This window comes from Coregonus lavaretus (assembly GCF_964263955.1).
Source record: "Coregonus lavaretus genome assembly, chromosome: 31".
NCBI classification, from domain to species: domain Eukaryota; kingdom Metazoa; phylum Chordata; class Actinopteri; order Salmoniformes; family Salmonidae; genus Coregonus; species Coregonus lavaretus.
Window position 1 is genome coordinate 4,644,909 of NC_140018.1, and position 24,185 is coordinate 4,669,093.

The 24,185-nt window shown below is 42.9% G+C and overlaps 1 protein-coding gene across 1 annotated transcript in view; it reads right to left on the reverse strand.

Annotated features, from left to right (window-relative positions):
- Positions 1 to 24,185, reverse strand: part of LOC311106745 (ryanodine receptor 3-like) — a gene marked incomplete at both ends in the record, with an annotated part of 179,129 nt that overhangs the window by 154,470 nt on the left and 474 nt on the right. Inside the window, 15 exons of the mRNA XM_084149143.1 lie at positions 6,601 to 6,687; positions 8,101 to 8,266; positions 8,443 to 8,643; positions 9,043 to 9,260; positions 10,017 to 10,225; positions 12,235 to 12,409; positions 13,887 to 14,092; positions 14,483 to 14,627; positions 14,870 to 15,029; positions 15,863 to 15,946; positions 16,897 to 17,000; positions 19,416 to 19,520; positions 19,751 to 19,967; positions 20,405 to 20,597; positions 24,110 to 24,181. Of these exons, the coding sequence (XP_084005269.1) occupies positions 6,601 to 6,687; positions 8,101 to 8,266; positions 8,443 to 8,643; positions 9,043 to 9,260; positions 10,017 to 10,225; positions 12,235 to 12,409; positions 13,887 to 14,092; positions 14,483 to 14,627; positions 14,870 to 15,029; positions 15,863 to 15,946; positions 16,897 to 17,000; positions 19,416 to 19,520; positions 19,751 to 19,967; positions 20,405 to 20,597; positions 24,110 to 24,181 (2,342 nt within the window). The remainder of the gene's footprint in view (positions 1 to 6,600; positions 6,688 to 8,100; positions 8,267 to 8,442; positions 8,644 to 9,042; positions 9,261 to 10,016; positions 10,226 to 12,234; positions 12,410 to 13,886; positions 14,093 to 14,482; positions 14,628 to 14,869; positions 15,030 to 15,862; positions 15,947 to 16,896; positions 17,001 to 19,415; positions 19,521 to 19,750; positions 19,968 to 20,404; positions 20,598 to 24,109; positions 24,182 to 24,185) is intronic.

A 24,185-nucleotide genomic window follows, 5' to 3' on the forward strand; every position in this document is an offset into this window, starting at 1 on the left:
GACTGGCTATAATAGTAGACTGGCTATAGTAGTAGACTGGCTATAGTAGTAGACTGACTATAGTAGTAGACTGACTATAGTAGTAGACTGGCTATAATAGTAGACTGGCTATACACTGACTATAGTAGTAGACTGGCTATAGTAGTAGACTGGCTATAATAGTAGACTGGCTATAGACTGGCTATAGTAGTAGACGGACTATAGTAGTAGACTGGCTATAGTAGTAGACTGACTGTAGTAGTAGACTGACTATAGTAGTAGACTGGCTATAAACTGGTTATAGTAGTAGACTGACTATAGTAGTAGACTGGCTATAATAGTAGACTGGCTATAGTAATAGACTGGCTATAATAGTAGACTGGCTATAGTAGTAGACTGGCTATAATAGTAGACTGGCTATAGACTGGTTATAGTAGTAGACTGACTATAGTAGTAGACTGGCTATAATAGTAGACTGGCTATAGTAGTAGACTGGCTATAGTAGTAGACTGGTTATAGTAGCAGACTGGCTATAGTAGTAGACTGGCTATAGACTGGTTATAGTAGTAGACTGACTATAGTAGTAGACTGGCTATAATAGTAGACTGGCTATAGTAGTAGACTTGCTATAATAGTAGACTGACTATAGTAGTAGACTGGCTATAATAGTAGACTGGCTATAGTAGTAGACTGGCTATAATAGTAGACTGACTATAGTAGTAGACTGGCTATAATAGTAGACTGGCTATAATAGTAGACTGACTATAGTAGTAGACTGACTATAGTAGTAGACTGACTATAGTAGTAGACTGGCTATAATAGTAGACTGGCTATAGTAGTAGACTGGCTATAGTAGTAGACTGACTATAGTAGTAGACTGACTATAGTAGTAGACTGACTATAGACTGGTTATAGTAGTAGACTGACTATAGTAGTAGACTGGCTATAGACTGGTTATAGTAGTAGACTGACTATAGTAGTAGACTGGCTATAATAGTAGACTGGCTATAGTAGTAGACTGGCTATAATAGTAGACTGACTATAGTAGTAGACTGGCTATAATAGTAGACTGGCTATAATAGTAGACTGACTATAGTAGTAGACTGACTATAATAGTAGACTGGCTATAGTAGTAGACTGGCTATAGTAGTAGACTGGCTATAGTAGTAGACTGACTATAGTAGTAGACTGGCTATAATAGTAGACTGGCTATAGACTGACTGTAGTAGTAGACTGGCTATAGTAGTAGACTGGCTATAATAGTAGACTGGCTATAGACTGGCTATAGTAGTAGACCGACTATAGTAGAAGACTGGCTATAGTAGTAGACTGACTATAGTAGTAGACTGACTATAGTAGTAGACTGGCTATGAACTGGTTATAGTAGTAGACTGACTATAGTAGTAGACTGGCTATAATAGTAGACTGGCTATAGTAGTAGACTGGCTATAATAGTAGACTGGCTATAGTAGTAGACTGGCTATAATAGTAGACTGGCTATAGACTGGTTATAGTAGTAGACTGACTATAGTAGTATACTGGCTATAATAGTAGACTGACTATAGTAGTAGACTGGCTATAATAGTAGACTGGCTATAGTAGTAGACTGGCTATAATAGTAGACTGGCTATAGTAGTAGACTGGCTATAATAGTAGACTGGCTATAGACTGGTTATAGTAGTAGACTGACTATAGTAGTAGACTGGTTATAGTAGTAGACTGGCTATAGTAGTAGACTGGCTATAGTAGTAGACTGGCTATAGTAGTAGACTGGCTATAGATTGGTTATAGTAGTAGACTGACTATAGTAGTAGACTGGCTATAATAGTAGACTGGCTATAGTAGTAGACTGACTATAATAGTAGACTGGCTATAGTAGTAGACTGGCTATAGACTGGTTATAGTAGTAGACTGACTATAGTAGTAGACTGGCTATAGTAGTAGACTGGCTATAATAGTAGACTGGCTCTAGTAGTAGACTGGCTATAGACTGGTTATAGTAGTAGACTGACTATAGTAGTAGACTGGCTATAGTAGCAGACTGGCTATAGTAGTAGACTGGCTATAATAGTAGACTGGCTATAGACTGGTTATAGTAGTAGACTGACTATAGTAGTAGCCTGGCTATAGTAGTAGACTGGCTATAGTAGTAGACTGGCTATAGTAGTAGACTGGTTATAGTAGTAGACTGGCTATAATAGTAGACTGGCTATAGTAGTAGACTGGCTATAGTAGTAGACTGAATATAGTAGTATTTACGTTTACATTTTAGTCATTTAGCAGACGCTCTTATCCAGAGCGACTTACAGTAGACTGGCTATAGACTGGCTATAGTAGTAGACTGACTATAGTAGTAGACTGGCTATAGTAGTAGACTGGCTATAGTAGTAGACTGGCTCTAGTAGTAGACTGACTATAGTAGTAGACTGTCTATAGACTGGCTATAGACTGGCTATAGTAGTAGACTGGCTATAATAGTAGACTGGCTATAATAGTAGACTGGCTATAGTAGTAGACTGACTACAGTAGTATACTGGCTATAGTAGTAGACTGGCTATAGTAGTAGACTGGCTATAGTAGTAGACTGGCTATAGTAGTAGACTGGTTATAGTAGTAGACTGGCTATAGTAGTAGACTGGCTATAATAGTAGACTGGCTATAATAGTAGACTGGCTATAGTAGGAGACTGACTACAGTAGTATACTGGCTATAGTAGTAGACTGGCTATAGTAGTAGACTGGCTATAATAGTAGACTGGCTATAGTAGTAGACTGGCTATAGTAGTAGACTGGCTATAGTAGTAGACTGGCTATAGTAGTAGACTGGCTATAGTAGTAGACTGGCTATAGACTGGCTATAGTAGTAGACTGGTTATAGTAGTAGACTGGCTATAGTAGTAGACTGGCTATAGTAGTAGACTGGCTATAGTAGTAGACTGGCTATAGTAGTAGACTGACTATAGTAGTAGACTGGCTATAGACTGGCTATAGACTGGCTATAGTAGTAGACTGGCTATAATAGTAGACTGGCTATAATAGTAGACTGGCTATAGTAGTAGACTGGCTATAATAGTAGACTGGCTATAGTAGTAGACTGGCTATAGTAGTAGACTGGCTATAGACTGGCTATAGTAGTAGACTGGCTATAGTAGTAGACTGGCTATAGTAGTAGACTGGCTATAGTAGTAGACTGGCTATAGACTGGCTATAGACTGGCTATAGTAGTAGACTGGCTATAGTAGTAGACTGGCTATAGTAGTAGACTGGCTATAGTAGTAGACTGGCTATAGACTGGCTATAGTAGTAGACTGGTTATAGTAGTAGACTGGCTATAGTAGTAGACTGGCTATAGTAGTAGACTGGCTATAATAGTAGACTGGCTATAGTAGTAGACTGGCTATAGTAGTAGACTGAATATAGTAGTAGACTGGCTATAGACTGGCTATAGTAGTAGACTGACTATAGTAGTAGACTGGCTATAGTAGTAGACTGGCTATAGTAGTAGACTGGCTATAGTAGTAGACTGACTATAGTAGTAGACTGGCTATAGACTGGCTATAGACTGGCTATAGTAGTAGACTGGCTATAATAGTAGACTGGCTATAATAGTAGACTGGCTATAGTAGTAGACTGGTTATAGTAGTAGACTGGCTATAGTAGTAGACTGGCTATAGTAGTAGACTGGCTATAGTAGTAGACTGGCTATAGATTGGTTATAGTAGTAGACTGACTATAGTAGTAGACTGGCTATAATAGTAGACTGGCTATAGTAGTAGACTGACTATAATAGTAGACTGGCTATAGTAGTAGACTGGCTATAGACTGGTTATAGTAGTAGACTGACTATAGTAGTAGACTGGCTATAGTAGTAGACTGGCTATAATAGTAGACTGGCTCTAGTAGTAGACTGGCTATAGACTGGTTATAGTAGTAGACTGACTATAGTAGTAGACTGGCTATAGTAGCAGACTGGCTATAGTAGTAGACTGGCTATAATAGTAGACTGGCTATAGACTGGTTATAGTAGTAGACTGACTATAGTAGTAGACTGGCTATAGTAGTAGACTGGCTATAGTAGTAGACTGGCTATAGTAGTAGACTGGTTATAGTAGTAGACTGGCTATAATAGTAGACTGGCTATAGTAGTAGACTGGCTATAGTAGTAGACTGAATATAGTAGTATTTACGTTTACATTTTAGTCATTTAGCAGACGCTCTTATCCAGAGCGACTTACAGTAGACTGGCTATAGACTGGCTATAGTAGTAGACTGACTATAGTAGTAGACTGGCTATAGTAGTAGACTGGCTATAGTAGTAGACTGGCTATAGTAGTAGACTGACTATAGTAGTAGACTGTCTATAGACTGGCTATAGACTGGCTATAGTAGTAGACTGGCTATAATAGTAGACTGGCTATAATAGTAGACTGGCTATAGTAGTAGACTGACTACAGTAGTATACTGGCTATAGTAGTAGACTGGCTATAGTAGTAGACTGGCTATAGTAGTAGACTGGCTATAGTAGTACACTGGTTATAGTAGTAGACTGGCTATAGTAGTAGACTGGCTATAATAGTAGACTGGCTATAATAGTAGACTGGCTATAGTAGGAGACTGACTACAGTAGTATACTGGCTATAGTAGTAGACTGGCTATAGTAGTAGACTGGCTATAATAGTAGACTGGCTATAGTAGTAGACTGGCTATAGTAGTAGACTGGCTATAGTAGTAGACTGGCTATAGTAGTAGACTGGCTATAGACTGGCTATAGTAGTAGACTGGTTATAGTAGTAGACTGGCTATAGTAGTAGACTGGCTATAGTAGTAGACTGGCTATAGTAGTAGACTGACTATAGTAGTAGACTGGCTATAGACTGGCTATAGACTGGCTATAGTAGTAGACTGGCTATAATAGTAGACTGGCTATAATAGTAGACTGGCTATAGTAGTAGACTGGCTATAATAGTAGACTGGCTATAGTAGTAGACTGGCTATAGTAGTAGACTGGCTATAGACTGGCTATAGTAGTAGACTGGCTATAGTAGTAGACTGGCTATAGTAGTAGACTGGCTATAGTAGTAGACTGGCTATAGACTGGCTATAGACTGGCTATAGACTGGCTATAGTAGTAGACTGGCTATAGTAGTAGACTGGCTATAGTAGTAGACTGGCTATAGTAGTAGACTGGCTATAGACTGGCTATAGTAGTAGACTGGTTATAGTAGTAGACTGGCTATAGTAGTAGACTGGCTATAGTAGTAGACTGGCTATAATAGTAGACTGGCTATAGTAGTAGACTGGCTATAGTAGTAGACTGAATATAGTAGTAGACTGGCTATAGACTGGCTATAGTAGTAGACTGACTATAGTAGTAGACTGGCTATAGTAGTAGACTGGCTATAGTAGTAGACTGGCTATAGTAGTAGACTGACTATAGTAGTAGACTGGCTATAGACTGGCTATAGACTGGCTATAGTAGTAGACTGGCTATAATAGTAGACTGGCTATAATAGTAGACTGGCTATAGTAGTAGACTGGCTATAATAGTAGACTGGCTATAGTAGTAGACTGGCTATAGTAGTAGACTGGCTATAGTAGTAGACTGGCTATAGTAGTAGACTGGCTATAGTAGTAGACTGACTATAGTAGTAGACTGGCTATAGACTGGCTATAGACTGGCTATAGTAGTAGACTGGCTATAATAGTAGACTGGCTATAATAGTAGACTGGCTATAGTAGTAGACTGGCTATAATAGTAGACTGGCTATAGTAGCAGACTGGCTATAGTAGCAGACTGGCTATAGTAGTAGACTGGCTATAGTAGTAGACTGGCTATAGACTGGCTATAGACTGGCTATAGTAGTAGACTGGCTATAATAGTAGACTGGCTATAGACTGGCTATAGTAGTAGACTGGCTATAGACTGGCTATAGTAGTAGACTGGCTATAGTAGTAGACTGGCTATAGACTGGCTATAGTAGTAGACTGGCTATAGTAGTAGACTGGCTATAGTAGTAGACTGGCTATAGTAGTAGACTGGCTATAATAGTAGACTGGCTATAGACTGGCTATAGTAGTAGACTGGCTATAGACTGGCTATAATAGTAGACTGGCTATAGTAGTAGACTGGCTATAATAGTAGACTGGCTATAGTAGTAGACTGGCTATAGTAGTAGACTGGCTATAGTAGTAGACTGGTTATAGTAGTAGACTGGTTATAGTAGTAGACTGGCTATAGTAGTAGACTGGCTATAGTAGTAGACTGGCTATAGTAGTAGACTGGTTATAGTAGTAGACTGGTTATAGTAGTAGACTGGCTATAGTAGTAGACTGGTTATAGTAGTAGACTGGTTATAGTAGTAGACTGGTTATAGTAGTAGACTGGTTATAGTAGTAGACTGGTTATAGTAGTAGACTGGCTATAGTAGTAGACTGGCTATAGTAGTAGACTGGCTATAGTAGTAGACTGGCTATAGACTGGCTATAATAGTAGACTGGCTATAGACTGGCTATAATAGTAGACTGGCTATAGTAGTAGACTGGCTATAGTAGTAGACTGGCTATAATAGTAGACTGGCTATAGTAGCAGACTGGCTATAGTAGTAGACTGGGGGACACAAACCTTGATCTTGACAAACTCAAACTGGAAGAGGTTGGTGCTGGTGGGACGCACAAACACAGCAGGGAACAGCTTGGTGTTGGACTCCACCTAGACACACAAGAATATACACACAATCATTACCTCAAGAACAACATCAACAGCCTATAGACACACAACAATAAACCACACACCATTACAATATCTCAACCACCTAGGACAGCAAATCAACCACCCACTTAGAGTCAATCACACATCCTCAACTCTAAAGGCATGGTTACTAAATTGAGTTGCACTTGGTTTACTTGATATGATTGTCAACAACACTTCAGGGATTGAAGCTAGTGTTATTTTCACCTTTGAGTTCTAGAACTCTCTAAATTCTCAAGGTAGAACACTCAGCATTCTAAGTATGATATAATCTATATGGTAATCTATATGGTAATCATGTGTCTCTGTCTCTCCCCAGCTCAGTTAGAACTGTGTCTGGGTATGTCCCAATTGGCACCCTTTTCCCTATATAGTGTACTTCTTTTGACCAGGGCCCACAGGGCTCATTTGGGACACAACCTCTGTCGTCTAAGAGATGCTTCCTGATACCCTGCAGATAATTACACAGCCATCACAACTCATCTGTCTGTGGTGGTCTGCGTTGGGGGGAAGGACAGGCACAGCTCTCGCTCTTGAAGGTAACAACTCTGTTATTTAGAGTAAAAGATCATTGACATTTGGGCCATCTTGGCCTGCATTCAGACAGCCGACTGATTAGTTAGGTCTTTTAAACTGCTCCTCTGGTGCCTGTCAGACCATTACACAGTGAATCAATGCCAGCCATCAGCAGATAGAGCCTGCGTCCCAAATGGCACCCTATTCCCAATAGCAGAACCTGGTCAAAAGTAGTGCACTATAGAGGGAATAGGGTGCCATTTGGGACACAGTATATACTTGGACAGGGGGCCAGACAGTGAATCAGACAGTGTATCATCAATTCCAGCAGCCATCAGACAACAGCCAGAGAGAGAGAGAGAGAGAGAGAGAGAGAGAGAGAGAGAGAGAGAGAGAGAGAGAGAGAGAGAGAGAGAGAGAGAGAGAGAGAGAGAGAGAGAGAGAGAGAGAGAGAGAGAGAGAGAGAGAGAGAGAGAGAGAGAGAGAGAGAGAGAGAGAGAGAGAGAGAGAGAGAGAGAGAGAGAGAGAGAGAGAGAGAGAGAGAGAGAGAGAGAGAGAGAGAGAGAGAGAGAGAGAGAGAGTGAGTCTGGGGGCTGAACCATTGATGTAGTGAGTAAAGACTAAAGCTTCTCATCAGGGTAAAAGCCTACTTTATTTCCTTAGAGAGGGACAATCCTTCGATCCTTTCGTAGCCAATCACTTCACAGTCTGAGGAAAAAGAGGAGGTCCTTTGGCTGGGACTCTACTTTGTACGCCACACAATTGGGTTATCAGCTAACGTGAATCCAATGTGAGAACTAAACCGTTGAGCCCTGACTACTGTAATCTATACTGTACGTTGAATGTAATTAGGTCTACCTCGTAGGTGGTCGCCAGCTCCTTGCCATTGGCTGTGAAGGAGAGAAAGCCTGTTGCCAGATCAACGAGACAGCCAATCTCCAGGTCGATGTTAGACCGGGATGAGGAGTGGGAGGAGCTGACAACATCTCCAGCACACACCATGTAGCAGTTACTCCTCCGAACACTGGAAACGGACAGACAGTGGAGGGAAGAGAGTTAAAAAAAGTGAGTGACGGAGGGAGGGAGGGAGGGATCAAGAGAGTAATCAAGTGAGTTAGTGAATGTGTGAGTGAGTGAGTACATGAATGAATGATGTCAACACTCCAGTTAAATGTCTATCCCTAAAAAGCAAGAACTTGCCTCTCGTGGACACGTCCCCTCTCGTCTCCCAGGGTTACGGTAACCGTGCGTGTCTTGTTGAGGCTAAATTGTTTGCTATGGTAATGGTAGTCAGGGGTTACCCAGCCAACCCACACCGATGCTGGGTCCTGGCCAGCAAACACCCTCACTGAGTGATAGTACGTTGTGATGCTGCCATAATCATCTTGCTTTGGAGGCTGACTGCAAAAGGAAAAGCACCAGGTAAAATCAACGATATGTTATCAGGTCCCGCCTTCACATTAAGTAAGTGTATAAAATAATCTTATATTGATTGATAGATTGATGTTTATTGCCTTCCAAAAGGAACATTTGAATTTCTAAAGCCTTGGTTGAAAGCAAAATGTGTGTTTCTGCCTCAGTGTTTCTGCCTCAGTGTTTCTGCCTCAGTGTTTCTACCTCAGTGTTTCTGCTTCAGTGTTTCTGCCTCAGTGTTTCTGCCTCAGTGTTTCTGCCTCAGTGTTTCTACCTCAGTGTTTCTGCCTCAGTGTTTCTGCCTCAGTGTTTCTGCCTCAGTGTTTCTGCCTCAGTGTTTCTACCTCAGTGTTTCTGCTTCAGTGTTTCTGCCTCAGTGTTTCTGACCTGAGTTTCTGCCTCAGTGTTTCTGACCTGAGTTTCTGCCTCAGTGTTTCTGACCTGAGTTTCTGAGACTCGTCAGCCTTGATATGAGGAGCGTGGAGCTCTACAGGCATGCTCAGTCTGCAGTACAGCATGTCACTGTTGCTCTGCTGGGTCCCAAACGTCTTGTGTGTCACCTTCAGACACGGGGGGTTGTCCACTGTCCCATCTATCCTCGTCACCTGGGGACAGCACAATCAGATTCAGAGAGGAGGAGCAGTCACAATCCGATTCAGAGGGGAAGAGCAGTCACAATCCGATTCAGAGGGGAAGAGCAGTCACAATCCGATTCAGAGGGGAAGAGCAGTCACAATCCGATTCAGAGGGGAAGAGCAGTCACAATCAGATTCAGAGGGGAAGAGCAGTCACAATCAGATTCAGAGGGGAGGAGCAGTCACAATCAGATTCAGAGAGGAGGAGCAGTCACAATCAGATTCAGAGGGGAGGAGCAGTCACAATCAGATTCAGAGAGGAGGAGCAGTCACAATCAGATTCAGAGGGGAGGGGCAGTCACAATCAGATTCAGAGGGGAGGAGCAGTCACAATCAGATTCAGAGGGGAAGAGCAGTCACAATCAGATTCAGAGGGGAGGAGCAGTCACAATCAGATTCAGAGGGGAAGAGCAGTCACAATCAGATTCAGAGGGGAGGAGCAGTCACAATCAGATTCAGAGGGGAAGGGCAGTCACAATCAGATTCACAGGGGAGGAGCAGTCCCAATCAGAAGGGAAGAGCAGTCACAATCAGATTCAGAGGGGAGGAGCATTCACAATCATATGGAGAGGAGAATGATTAGCATTCAGAACCAGGGAGGAAACTTTACGTTTGGCACATCTTAAACCACTGACAAACCAATTTGCTTTAAATCGTCAGGCTTTAGTGGAGATTGATCAACATCAGGCCCTTGGGTGATCATGCCACTAAATAGTAAAACGGTACCTCGATGTGGTTGTGGTCCTTGGGGATGTTGACGAAGGTAGGCAGGCGTTTGCTGAACCACATGGTGACCTCACGGTTCATGTTGACAGCGAAGGGTTCGAAGCCCTCCTGGAGGCCACACATGGTGTAGTACTTAAAGGAGCTGGCGTCCTTCCCCAGGTTCATACGGCCAATCTCAGACTGGGCCAAACAACACACTGGGATGAAGCCTGGAGGGGTTAGAGGTCAGAGGTCAGAGGTTAGAGGTTATAAGGTCAATCTGGGACTGGGCTAGACAACACACTGGGATGAAGCCTGGAGGGGTAGTGGTCAGAGGTAAAAGGTTATAAGGTCGATCTGGGACTGGGCCAGTCAACACACTGCGATGAACCCTGGAAAGCATAGAGGTCAGAGGTTAACGTATGTTTTTGGAAAGGAGCTAATCTTAAACCTCAACCCAAAAGCAATTAACTTCGCAAAACTACCCATTATTTGGAAAGCACTCTGTTACACCGCACTCCCCTAGATTCTAGAATATTGGAGAATAAGCTTAATTTGGAACACAACAACCGATATGATTTACATTAAGTAACTGTGTGTTTCTTCCAACAGCAACACAAGAAATGACAGATTTTCCCATTGCTTTGCTGATTTATGTTTCACTTTATGTTTACATAAACATACGGGGCGGCAGGTAGCTTAGTGGGTAAGAGCGTTGTGCCAGTAACCGAAAGGTCGCTGGTTCTAATCCCCGAGCCGACTAGGTGAAAAATCTGTCGATGTGCCCTTAAGCAAGGCACTTAACCCTAATTGCTCCTGTAAGTCGCTCTGGATAAGAGCGACTGTAAATGTACATGCTCTCCACGCCGATTTCTAAGAAAAGACATTCAAACCTCAAGAGTACCTTTCTGGTAAAACATATATGGATAAATATGAACACATTTCATGATGCAAAGCCAATTTATGTGAAAACGGACAATAAAACAGTTTATTTTATCTTGATGAAAACATAAAGTTAGCTTAGGAAGGATGAACCTCAATCTCCCATCTTCCTAGAGGGAAAAGGAGACTACAGAATCTTCCAAGTTGAGACTAAGGAAGGATAAAGATGAACCCACCATCGTCTGTCTGGAAGTCAACTATGCAGAGCTCTGATCCCTTGTAAAAATGAACCCACAATCGTCTGTCTGGAAGTCAACTATGCAGAGCTCTGATCCCTTGTAAAGATGAACCCACCATCGTCTGTCTGGAAGTCAACTATGCAGAGCTCTGATCCCTTGTAAAGATGAACCCACCATCGTCTGTCTGGAAGTCAACTATGCAGAGCTCTGATCCCTTGTAAAGATAAACCCACCATCGTCTGTCTGGAAGTCAACTATGCAGAGCTCTGATCCCTTGTAAAGATGAACCCACCATAGTCTGTCTGGAAGTCAACTATGCAGAGCTCTGATCCCTTGTAAAGATAAACCCACCATCGTCTGTCTGGAAGTTAACTATGCAGAGCTCTGATCTCTTGTAAAGATAAATGCACCATCGTCTGTCTGGAAGTCAACTATGCAGAGCTCTGATCCCTTGTAAAGATGAACCCACCATCGTCTGTCTGGAAGTCAACTATGCAGAGCTCTGATCCCTTGTAAAGATGAACCCACCATAGTCTGTCTGGAAGTCAACTATGCAGAGCTCTGATCCCTTGTAAAGATAAACCCACCATCGTCTGTCTGGAAGTCAACTATGCAGAGCTCTGATCCCTTGTAAAGATGAACCCACCATAGTCTGTCTGGAAGTCAACTATGCAGAGCTCTGATCCCTTCTAAAGATAAACCCACCATCGTCTGTCTGGAAGTCAACTATGCAGAGCTCTGATCTCTTGTAAAGATAAATGCACCATCGTCTGTCTGGAAGTCAACTATGCAGAGCTCTGATCCCTTGTAAAGATGAACCCACCATCGTCTGTCTGGAAGTCAACTATGCAGAGCTCTGATCCCTTGTAAAGATGAACCCACCATCGTCTGTCTGGAAGTCAACTATGCAGAGCTCTGATCCCTTGTAAAGATGAACCCACCATCGTCTGTCTGGAAGTCAACTATGCAGAGCTCTGATCCCTTGTAAAGATAAACTCACCATCGTCTGTCTGGAAGTCAACTATGCAGAGCTCTGATCCCTTGTAAAGATAAACTCACCATCGTCTGTCTGGAAGTCAACAAAGCAGAGCTCTGATCCCTTGTAAAGATAAACTCACCATCGTCTGTCTCGAAGTCAACGAAGCAGAGCTCTGATCCCTTGTTAGTGATGAGTAGCTCTCCATTGAGAGTGAAGACCATAGACTTGTCCTCCATGTTGATCATGCAGCCCACCACGTCTCCCTTGTTCCATGACTGCCCGAAGAAACGCGCACCCATGTGCATACGACGACCCTGGGGGAACAACCATCAACACTTATTACTATCCCTAATGCAATAATCACCCCTGAAACGTGAAGTCGATCAAGTGTACAATCAAGCGTATGACCAAGTGTACAATAATTTGCCTTGGTGATTGGCATGTCAGTTTTTTCTGATTTAGCCAACTTGCTGTTGGCTTGTTTGGCAACAATATATCATTGCTGATTGCAGAATCAGTTAGGCCTATACGTACATGATAATAAACTTAAACACCCAGTCACTACAAAGTTACAGTCGTCCTTCCTAACTCATTTGCCGGAGAGGAAGGAAATCACTCAGGGAATATTTTTATTCTCTACAGGCTTCCTTCTTTTCACTCTGTCATTTAGGTTAGTATTGTGGTAACTACAATGTTGTTGATCCATCCTCAGTTTTCTCCTATCACAGCCATTAAACTCTGTAAATGTTTTAAAATCACCATTGGTGTCACGTCTCCTCCCGTTGCTCCCCTCCGGCGCTCTGATTCGCCGGTCTACTGAGCCACCGGTCTGAGCGCACCACCTCGGCAACAGCGGAATGGAAACCCAACGCACCCTAATCACCTCCAGCGCACCTGCACCTCATCATCTCATCACCACCCCTGTTTAGCCCTGGACTGTTCTGGATGATGTTGTGTGTGATTGTTAAGCTTCGTGTCGTTTACTCTATGTTTGTTATTTCTCGTTCTCCTTGTTAAGTAAACCTTGATGTTGTTTATTCCTGCGTCTGCGTCCTGCCTCTTCGTATACTCAGTACTCGTCACAATTGGCCTCATGGTGAAATCCCTGAGTGGTTTCCTTCCTCTCCGGCAACTGAGTTAGGAGGGACGCCTGTATCTTAGTAGTGACTGGGTCTATTGATACACCATCCAAAGTGTAATTAATAACTTCACCATGCTCAAAGGGATATTCAATGTCTGCTTTTTTTTTATTTCTACCCATCTACCAATAGGTGCCCTTTGCGAGGCATTGGAAAAACTCTCGGGTCTTTGTGGTTGAATCTGTGTTTGAAATTCACTGCTTGACTGGGGGACCTTACAGAAAATTGTATGTGTGGGGTACAAAGATGAGGTAGTCATTCAAAAATCATGTTAAACAATATTATTGCACACAGAGTGAGTCCATGAAACTTATTGTGACTTGTTGAGCACATTTTAACTCCTGAACTTATTTAGGCTTGCCATAACAAAGGGGTTGAATACTTATTGACGCAAGACATTTCAGCTTTTCATTTTGTATTAATTTGTAGAAATTTCACTTTGACATTATGGAGTATTGTGTGTAGACCAGTGACACAAAATCACAACAAAATGTGAAAAAATCAAGGGGTTTGAATACTTTCTGAAAGCACTGTAGATTATAATCAACTTCAAACAGTATAAAAGATAAGATATGTTAACATAACATAAAAACAGATAAGATCAAAACAGATAAGATATATTATTTAAAGATACTAATTGTTGTTTGTTTACCTTGTATCCATCGAAGACGTAAGCCTGGTCGTCCATGCCCAGGTCAAAGTCTGATCTACAGCCTGGTCTAGCCCAGCCAACCCTCATGTCCCCTCCGGTCAGGGCCTCAAACTCAAAGTACCACTTCCCTGTCTTCACTGCATACGTCTGCTCTACGCGGAAGAACCTGATCGTCTCAATGCTCTGCCTCTCCACAATATGACAGGCTGGGGACACAGGGAAGAAGACATTCAACCAATGAAAATGTATGAACTGCTAACGAGGCCCTGCACCTTTAAGGGCATATATGGGCCTAGCTAGAGAGATATCTTATATCTGTGGCAGAGCACTCAATCCGGCTCGAATGACCATATCTATTGCAGTCAATTGAAGACTAGAATCCACAGAAACGACTGAGAAAAGGGGAAGCACACATTCAGGTGGGCAGTGATAAGGATTTCTTTATCTAACGATATGTAAACTTACATTGATTGTGTAAGAATGACCTGTACCGGTTTGCTAGCCCATAGCCCATGACTTAGTTGCAGGATGGTACATGTGTATGACAAGATAACTTACCACCATATATTATATTGCTGTTACAGTCCTCTACCCACCTTCCTGGTCTGGGGGGTCGATGTTGTAGCCATATCCAACCAGGGTCCTGATGGCCTCTCTCAGACTGTCTCTGTTAGACTTCTTGGTTCTCTCGTCTAGCAGAGCGTACGGCACCAGACGAGGGTTACGCCTGCTCTTCACATCCTACAGAGAAATAACGACAACACAAATCAGCTCTGTCAGGGTTCCCTTGTTAAATTATGGTGTATACTATCAAGAATGGTGTGTTACACAACATCTAAATGCATAAAATGTATGCAATCAAAGCTCATCCGTTGATCTTATGCCTGATACACATCATTCATTCGCCGGTCACGAGTTGCTATGTATTTGCATTGAATTACACCTAAACTGTAATGGATAGAGAGCTGGGCCAAAACATGTACCTGCTGGATGCCGTAGGTCCATCCTTGTTTGATCCTGTCCTTGGCCCACACGTTGTGGGCGTTCTCCGCCAGTTTATCCACCAGAACCTCCTGACCAGCTGTCAGTTTCACCTCAGAAAGCTCCAGCGGCGTTGGCTTGTACCCGTTAGACATCACATAGCTACGGATATACACAGAATATAACCGTTAGACATCACACAGCTACGGATATACACAGAATATAACCGTTAGACATCACATAGCTACGGATATACACAGAATATAACCGTTAGACATCACACAGCTACGGATATACACAGAATATAACCGTTAGATATCACACAGCTACGGATATACACAGAATATAACCGTTAGACATCACACAGCTACGGATATACACAGAATATAACCGTTAGACATCACACAGCTATGGATATACACAGAATATAACCGTTAGACATCACACAGCTACGGATATACACAGAATATAACCGTTAGACATCACATAGCTACGGATATACACAGAATATAACCGTTAGACATCACACAGCTACGGATATACACAGAATATAACCGTTAGACATCACATAGCTACGGATATACACAGAATATAACCGTTAGACATCACATAGCTACAGATATACACAGAATATAACCGTTAGACATCACACAGCTACGGATATACACAGAATATAACCGTTAGACATCACACAGCTGCATTAAACACAGGAAAATAATAGGTTAAGACAGTAGAAAGAAGCTTTGAAGGAAAGCCTTCTAAGCCAGAACTCAAATGTAGAGTTGAATAAGTGTATCCAAGCCCAAGACAGTCTCCCTCTGATTTTCTAATGTAGCTCATCTCACATTGCTTTAATGACAGGTCATCTCAGAAATAATGATTCACAGTCACTGGGTACATTTCTCCCCTAGAAACTCCTGCAGGGTTGTGTTAATGTAACTCGTAATCAACCTCCTACTGATCTAATAGGTACTAGTAGAAACCACATGACTTACTCTTTGGGCAGTTTGACTTTCTTCAGATCGTCCTCTGCGTTAACGTTGGTCTGTGCAACATGACATCCCAACGCCAACAGGGTCCTGAGACACATAGAGCGACAGGGAACAGGAGTTACCATGCATGCTTTCAATGCATGAACTTCACTATCATGTTCTGTTCTGTGAGGTGGAGGGGCTCGTTCCCTGGCAGACAGACACTCTGGCCAGGTGAATCGTAGGGACCGCGGACACCACCGTGAGGTGGAGGGGATCGTTCCCTGGCAGACAGACACTCTGGCCAGGTGAATCGTAGGGACCGCGGACACCACCGTGAGGTGGAGGGGATCGTTCCCTGGCAGACAGACACTCTGGCCAGGTGAATTTAACAAGCAGCTATATGGCACTGCCAGCACCAGCACTATTCTGTTCCATTTATATTCCACATTACTGTTTCATGAGATCAGCACCAGTAACTTTATTTTATTTATTGTATTGATTGTATTGCCTTTGATGTGATCCAATAAAAACACTTGTTCACAAAACAAGCACCAGTAACTTTAGTATTACTCATGTGTGAGTGCTGCAGCTGCTTCTTTCAGTTGATTAAACATCCTGTAAACACTGAGTCACATGATCTGCATCTGAGCTGTATGAGGACGATATGAACGCAACTAGCTGCATCTAATGACCCAGGTCTCCTGAGTGAAACCTAGGGGTGCATTGATTTAAAGGGCCTGGAGGAGCTCTGAGCTCAGAGCGTAGTATTACACCTAAACAGATAGTCATCATCTTCCCCTGGACAGCGTCATCACACAGGCACTCCTTTAAAACACATTTCCTGGTACGAAATGTATGAAACATCCTCTTAGTCAAACATGGCTATCAATCACTGTGTGTGGAAGATGTAGATACTTTTTTTTTTTGGTAGATACTGGGATGACAGTCTGGTTGTCATCGGTGGCTACTATTTTCAGTGTAAATGGATGGAATGAGTCATGGGAATGTGTGATACAGTATGTATTAGTGTTAAGGATCTTAGCCTAGCTACTCACTTGAGAGTTTCGCTAGACATCTGCAGGTTATAGTTACTCTCAGTTTCAGGCAGCTTGGTGAAATCCACCAGGCACGGGTGCTGCCTCTTGTTGTCATCTCGAACCTGAGGGAGAGAGGAGAGGCGATGTAGCACGGTCACGTCTGGATGCACAAACTGATTTCGCTCTCTGTCTGCAACTATTGACAAAAACCTCAATGATGCACTTCATGACAACTAGAAGAAACTAGTAGAAACCTATTCATCAAATATTCTTCACGGGCTCAGCACAGAATGAGAGTCCTTACTAACAAACCTATTCACCTCTCTGTGTTTACTGAATCAGAGCAAGCTTAAACACATTTTTTGCACAGATGTTTGTATTTATTTCCCTAGGTTAACTTGAGCAGCTGTCGGTAGAGTAATTGAGCAAGAGAATATGCTACGTTTAGCGGGGCCACTCAGACCTGGGTTCAAATACTATTTTAAATAATTTCAAACACTCTATATGTGCTTGATTGAGCTTGCCAGCTGCAATGGAACCAATAGAAAAGTCTCAAAAGTGCAGACCCTGCGCACCTGGAACTCAAGGCAGGCTAAAGCAAAAGCTCTGTATTTGAAAGATTTCGAATACTATTTGACCCAGGTCTGTGTTCACAGAGCGAAGATAGCAGCTTTACTGTATGAATGTCTAACCAAGGTGAGTGTTCTCAGATTCAGAATAACACCTTGCCAGTGTGTGTGTGTGTGTGTGTGTGTGTGTGTGTGTGTGTGCATCGGACTTCAGCTGACAATAAAGAATGGTAGGAGTTTACAGAGGAGATCATTCCAACAGAAAGGGCATGTACTCTAGTCTGAGATGATACATGTACCAAACTAGCCTGAGATGATAAATGTACCAAACTAGTCTGAGATGATAAATGTACCAAACTAGTCTGAGATGATAAATGTACCAAACTAGCCTGAGATGATAAATGTACCAAACTAGTCTGAGATGATAAATGTACCAAACTAGTCTGAGATGATAAATGTACCAAACTAGTCTGAGATGATAAATGTACCAAACTAGCCTGAGATGATAAATGTACCAAACTAGTCTGAGATGATAAATGTACCAAACTAGTCTGAGATGATAAATGTACCAAACTAGTCTGAGATGATAAATGTACCAAACTAGTCTGAGATTATAAATGTACCAAACTAGTCTGAGATGATAAATGTACCAAACTAGTCTGAGATGATAAATGTACCAAACTAGTCTGAGATGATAAATGTACCAAACTAGTCTGAGATGATAAATGTACCAAACTAGTCTGAGATGATAAATGTACCAAACTAGTCTGAGATGATAAATGTACCAAACTCTAAGTGTATTGTCTTCTCATCATCCTGCCAAGTATCTGCCACTTGGTCTCGTCCGATCTCCTTCAGGATGTTGGGAGTTGGGACATGGTCAAAAGTATTGCACTATATATGGGATAGGGTGCAATTTGGGAACAAACCAATGTCACTTTCAAGCTAATGTCACTTTCAAGCTAAATATTGTCCTTAATGAATGAGAAGGTCAGAGCCCCCTGACTAAATATTGTCCTTAATGAATGAGAAGGTCAGAGCCCCCTGACTAAATATGATCCTTAATGAATGAGAAGGTCAGAGCCCCCTGACTAAATATTGTCCTTAATGAATGAGAAGGTCAGAGCCCCCTGACTAAATATTGTCCTTAATGAATGAGAAGGTCAGAGCCCCCTGACTAAATATGATCCTTAATGAATGAGAAGGTCAGAGCCCCCTGACTAAATATGATCCTTAATGAATGAGAAGGTCAGAGCCCCCTGACTAAATATGATCCTTAATGAATGAGAAGGTCAGAGCCCCCTGACTAAATATGATCCTTAATGAATGAGAAGGTCAGAGCCCCCTGACTAAATATGATCCTTAATGAATGAGAAGGTCAGAGCCCCCTGACTAAATGTGATCCTTAATGAATGAGAAGGTCAGAGCCCCCTGACTAAATATGATCCTTAATGAATAAGAAGGTCAGAGCCCCCTGACTAAATATGATCCTTAATGAATGAGAAGGTCAGAGCCCCCTGACTAAATATGATCCTTAATGAATGAGAAGGTCAGAGCCCCCTGACTAAATATGATCCTTAATGAATGAGAAGGTCAGAGCCCCCTGACTAAATATTGTCCTTAATGAATGAGAAGGTCAGAGCCCCCTGACTAAATATTATCCTTAATTAATGAGAAGGTCAGAGCCCCCTGAGTAATGAGGCTCCTTATAGTCACAGCATCATTCATTTATTATATTATATTATGTACCAAACCAGCCTCCTCAAACAGCCGTGGTTGGTGGTTGTGTTCTCCTAGCCTCAGAGGAAATGATTCTATGATAACCACTCTTGTATAAAGAACTATGGTGTGTGTGCTGAGCATTCTAACAACCACTCTTACTGCTGCAGTTAGGGAGGGAGGGAGGGAGGGAGGGAGGGGGAGGGAGGCACCTACCTTGCCATAGGACCAGTGAGGTATAGCACCTACCTTGCCATAGGACCAGCCCAGTTCGATCTTGTTCATGCCCCACAGTTCATGAATGTTCTCTGCTAGTCTGTCACGCACGTGGTCCAGGTGAGGAGGCAGAACAATCTGGAGAGAGAGAGAGAGAGAGAGAGAGAGGCAGAGTGGAGAGATGGAGAAGTTGATTTAGTGTTGGGCAGTAAGATGAAGACAAGCTTTTAAACTTTGTGTTTTTAAAAAGTATATAAAAATGATTGATTGGTTTCTTGCTTGCTTGATCGATTGAGTGATTAATTGATCAATCAATCGGCTAACTGACTGACTGACTGACTGTTTACAGGTGTCCAGGTGTATGTTACCTGGCTGGTGTCTACAGGTGTGGGGATGAAGGAGGCCTGGGAGAGGAACTGTGTCGTCCCCAGTAGGTCCCTGACCCCTCCATGGTCCCTCTTGTACTCCTTCACAGGCTCCACCCTCATCTTCTCCTTGGGGAGCAGGGCCTCATAACATGGGGAGTAACCCGCCGGGGGCAGGAACTTAAAGTCTCCATGACGACCACCCAGCAGGAAACGTACCCTGAGGAGAGGCGGAGACCAGGAAGTTAGAGATAAAAGCTATTACTGGCCAAAATGATGTTGTGTAATATTCATATACCCAAAGCTAATCTATAGAACTATAGACTCTAGAGTCTTTTAAACTTTTCAGGTTCAGAACGTCTTCATTTTGCCATTGCTGGGCCATTTTCTTAAACTATGTGCGCGTCTAATGCTATCCTAGCAACAACCCCATCCACTATGCAATCCCCACTCTCCAGCCTCTTCATATTCTCATCACAGTTCCTATTTATCCTATCCTGACCATTCACAAATTAATAAATTAACCTAGCTGGACCCTTGCTTGACCGCTGCGGAGAAGCTGTGAATGTGAGCGTCTGTGTCTGCGTCTGTGTGTCTCTGCGTGTGTGTGTGTGTGTGTGTGTGTGTGCGTGTGTGTGAGTGTGCTGGCCCCCTTACTTGACCCCTGCAGAGAAGCTGACTACGGGGAAGAAGAATCCGTCGGTGTTGAAGTCTTCAAACATGCCTTGTACTGGCTGGCCATTGATCCTGAAGGACATGGAGGGAACGCCCAGGTCCAGACAACAGCTCACTACATCATCACTGTTCAACAGGTGCTGGTTGATGGAGGCTACCGCCCGGGAGATACGGCCTGGGAGGAGAGGACGGGAGAGAGGAGGGGAGAAAAGGGTGAGGAGAGGAGGGGAGAAGAGAGGAGGGGAGAGAGGAGGGGAGAGGGGAGGGAGGGAAGAGGAGAGGAGAGGAGAGGACGGGAGAGGAGAGGAGAGGAGAGGAGAAGAGAAGAGAAGAGAAGAGAAGAGAAGAGAAGAGAAGAGAAGAGAAGAGAAGAGAAGAGAAGAGAAGAGAAGAGAAGAGAAGAGAAGAGAAGAGAAGAGAAGAGAAGAGAAGAGAAGAGAAGAGAAGAGAAGAGAAGAGAAGAGAAGGAGAGGAGGAGGGGATAAAAGAGGAGGGGAGAGGGGAGAGGAGAGAAGAGAAGAGAAGAGAAGAGGAGAGGAGGATGACTTATGATGGTCTTTATTGAGAACTTCAGTACCCCCCTGTGACCCAGAGATGGATGGTCGGAGTGGTTTCAAAACGCCTTCAAAGTCATGGAGGGCAGACTCAGTCTGGGGCCTCTTCAGAGGGGGAGAAGGGGCAGTGTAAGGTGTAGAATGGTAGGATGGATGGATGGATGGATAGACATGGTTCAACATGCTAAGGGAGGGGATGGGGGAGGGATGGGTGTAGGCTGTGTACAGACCAGAGTACCACCCCATCAGGCCTATATGGAGGGCAGACAGGGTAGAGATGGATGGGGGGGGGGGGGGGGGGGGGAGCATGGAGAAATCAATTATGTATATAAACACTCGATTGCTGGAGCTATTTATTGGCCATTGAGAAGCGTTGACGTCACCGGTCGGCCATATTGGCATTCCCCAGTAGGAGCAGTCCTCCATAGGAATGAATGGAATTCTACAATATTTCAATTAAATGTTTCAAGGACAAAATTACATTTATTTAAGTATCTTGTTGTTGTAGTGGGGACAGTAACATTAGTAATCTTAAAACATTATTTTCATATATGTTTTCATTTTTTATTTGTATGTTTAGCTCACATAATATAATTTAAAAGTATGAATTAAGGTGTCTGTAATATACTGAACAAAAATATAAATGCAACATGTAAAGTGTTGGTCCCATGTTTCATGAGCTGAAATAAAAGATCCCAGAAATGTTCCATTCGCACAAAAAGTTTATTTCTCTCAAATTTTGTGCACAAATTAGTTTACATCCCTGTTAGTGAGCATTTCTCCTTGGCCAAGATAATCCATCCACCTGACAGGTGTGGCATATCAACAAGCTGATTAAACAGTATGATCATTACACAGGTGCACCTTGTGCTGGGGACAATAAAAGGCCACTCTAAAATGTGCAGTTGTGTAACATAACACAATACCACAGATGTCTCAAGTTTTGAGGGAGTGTGCAATTGGCATGCTGACTGCAGGAATGTGTTAGGCCTACTGCTGCTAGGTAGCTCTCTCTCTGCTCTCCCCCTCCCCTCTGTCTGTCCTTGATTGCAGGAGTGAAGTCTGGTGTGCGGGAGTCAGGGTTCCAGCTGCAGCTCATTCACCATAATCACCTCAGCCTTTAAGACCCGGTCAAACCTGCCACTCATCGTCAGATCATAGTCAAGACGACCATGTTAGTTTCGCTGTTGACTCAACCTGCTTGTTTTCGCCCTTTGTGTTTTTGGCCTGTTCTAGTTACTTTTTTCCTGTGCCACAGATTATTGGAACCTGACTCCTGCCTCCGCTTCACTCCTGCCACCACCATCCTGCTTTCCACTACCTGACCTCCCTTTTGGACTCACCACGGACACTAGGACATTACGGTACCACACCTGCTCTGAACCTGGATCTGTTACCCTCCCTGTAAACCTGGACTTGCTCTTCCCCTATTATTGGAAACCTGGACAAATTGTACTTTGTAAATAAACCTTCTCTGGCTCGGTGTAGTTGTCTGCATTTGGGTTCAAATCCAGTTAAATCATGACAGAATGTCCGCCAGAGCTGTTGCCAGATAATTGAATGTTCATTTCTCTACCATAAGCCGCCTCCAACGTCATTTTAGAGAATTTGGCAGTACGTCCAACCCGGCCTCACAACCGCAGACCACGTGTAACCACCCCAGCCCAGGACATCCACATTCGACATTCTTCACCTGCGGGATTGTCTGAGACCAGCCACCTAGACAGCTGATCAAACTGAGGAGTATTTCTGTCTGTAATAAAGCCGTTTTTGTGGGGAAAAACTCATTCTCAAATTGTTGCATGTTGCGTTTATATATTTTTGTTCAGTATAGAATAAACGTGGAAGAAACGAATGTAGACATTAATAAATGCATTTCTATAGCTTCAACACAGCGCCCCCTGTCAGTCATCTAGTATATCTATAAATAATTGGGAGAAACTAGGGCAGAATCAGTCTGGGGGCTATTTAGATGGAGGGCAGGGTGACAGATGAGGGATGGTTGGTCAAGGGTGAGATTTTATTTTACTGTTATTTTTCCTTTGCTCTTGACCACAAAATGATGACCTCAGGATTTCAACTCCCAAAATAGCAGTGGCATTTCACATCACAATGGCAGAAAATGTATACAGTTATATAAGCTACCGCTTGTAATACTGTGTCTCTGCCCTTGACATTAAAAATCCAAACCTTGAAACACACATTTCAGGACTTAACTCCCAAATGACATTATAAGGGTCAGGGTCAAATCAGGACAGGTAGAGTCATGCAGAACCTCAGAGTGTACCTGATAACAGGTAGAGTCATGCAGAACCTCAGAGAGCTTACCTGACAACAGGTAGAGTCATGCAGAACCTCAGAGAGCTTACCTGAACACAGGTACCTCAGAGAGTTTCCCTGAACTCAGGTAGAGTCATGCAGAACCTCAGAGAGCTTACCTGAACACAGGTAGAGTCATGCAGAACTTCAGAGAATGTACCTGACCACAGGCAGAGTCATGCACAGTGGTGGAAAAAGTACCCAATTGTCGTACTTGATTAAAAGTAAAGATACCTTAATAGAAAATGACTCAAGTAAAAGTGAAAGTCATCCAGTAAAATCCTACTTGAGTAAAAGTCTAAAAGTATTTGGTTTTAAATATACTTAAGTATCAAAAGTAAAAGTAAAAGTATAAATCATTTAAAGTTCCTTATATTAAGCAAACCAGACGGCACCATTTTCTTGTTGTTTTTTATTTACAGATAGCTAGGGGCACGCTCCAACACTCAGACATAATTTACAAATGAAGCATGTGTTTAGTGAGTCCGCCAGGCCAGAGGCTGTAGGGATGACAAGGGATGTTCTCTTGATAAGTGTGTGAATTAGACCATTTTCCTGTCCTGCTAAGCATTCAAAATGTAACGAGTACTTTTGGGTGTCAGGGAAAATGTATGGAGTAAAAAGTACATAATTTTCTTTAGGAATATAGTGAAGTAAAAGTAAAGTACAGATACAAAAACAAAAAAACGACTTAAGTACACAACTGGCCATGCAGAACCCCAGAGAGTGTACCTGAACACAGGTAGAGTCATGCAGAACCTCATAGATTGTACCTGACCACAGGTAGAGGCATGCAGAACCCCAGAGAGCATACCTGACCACAGGTAGAGTCCATCAAAGCTGTATGAGTAAAGGTCGTCACCCACCCCGTTGCCCCCCCAGCCCTCTCC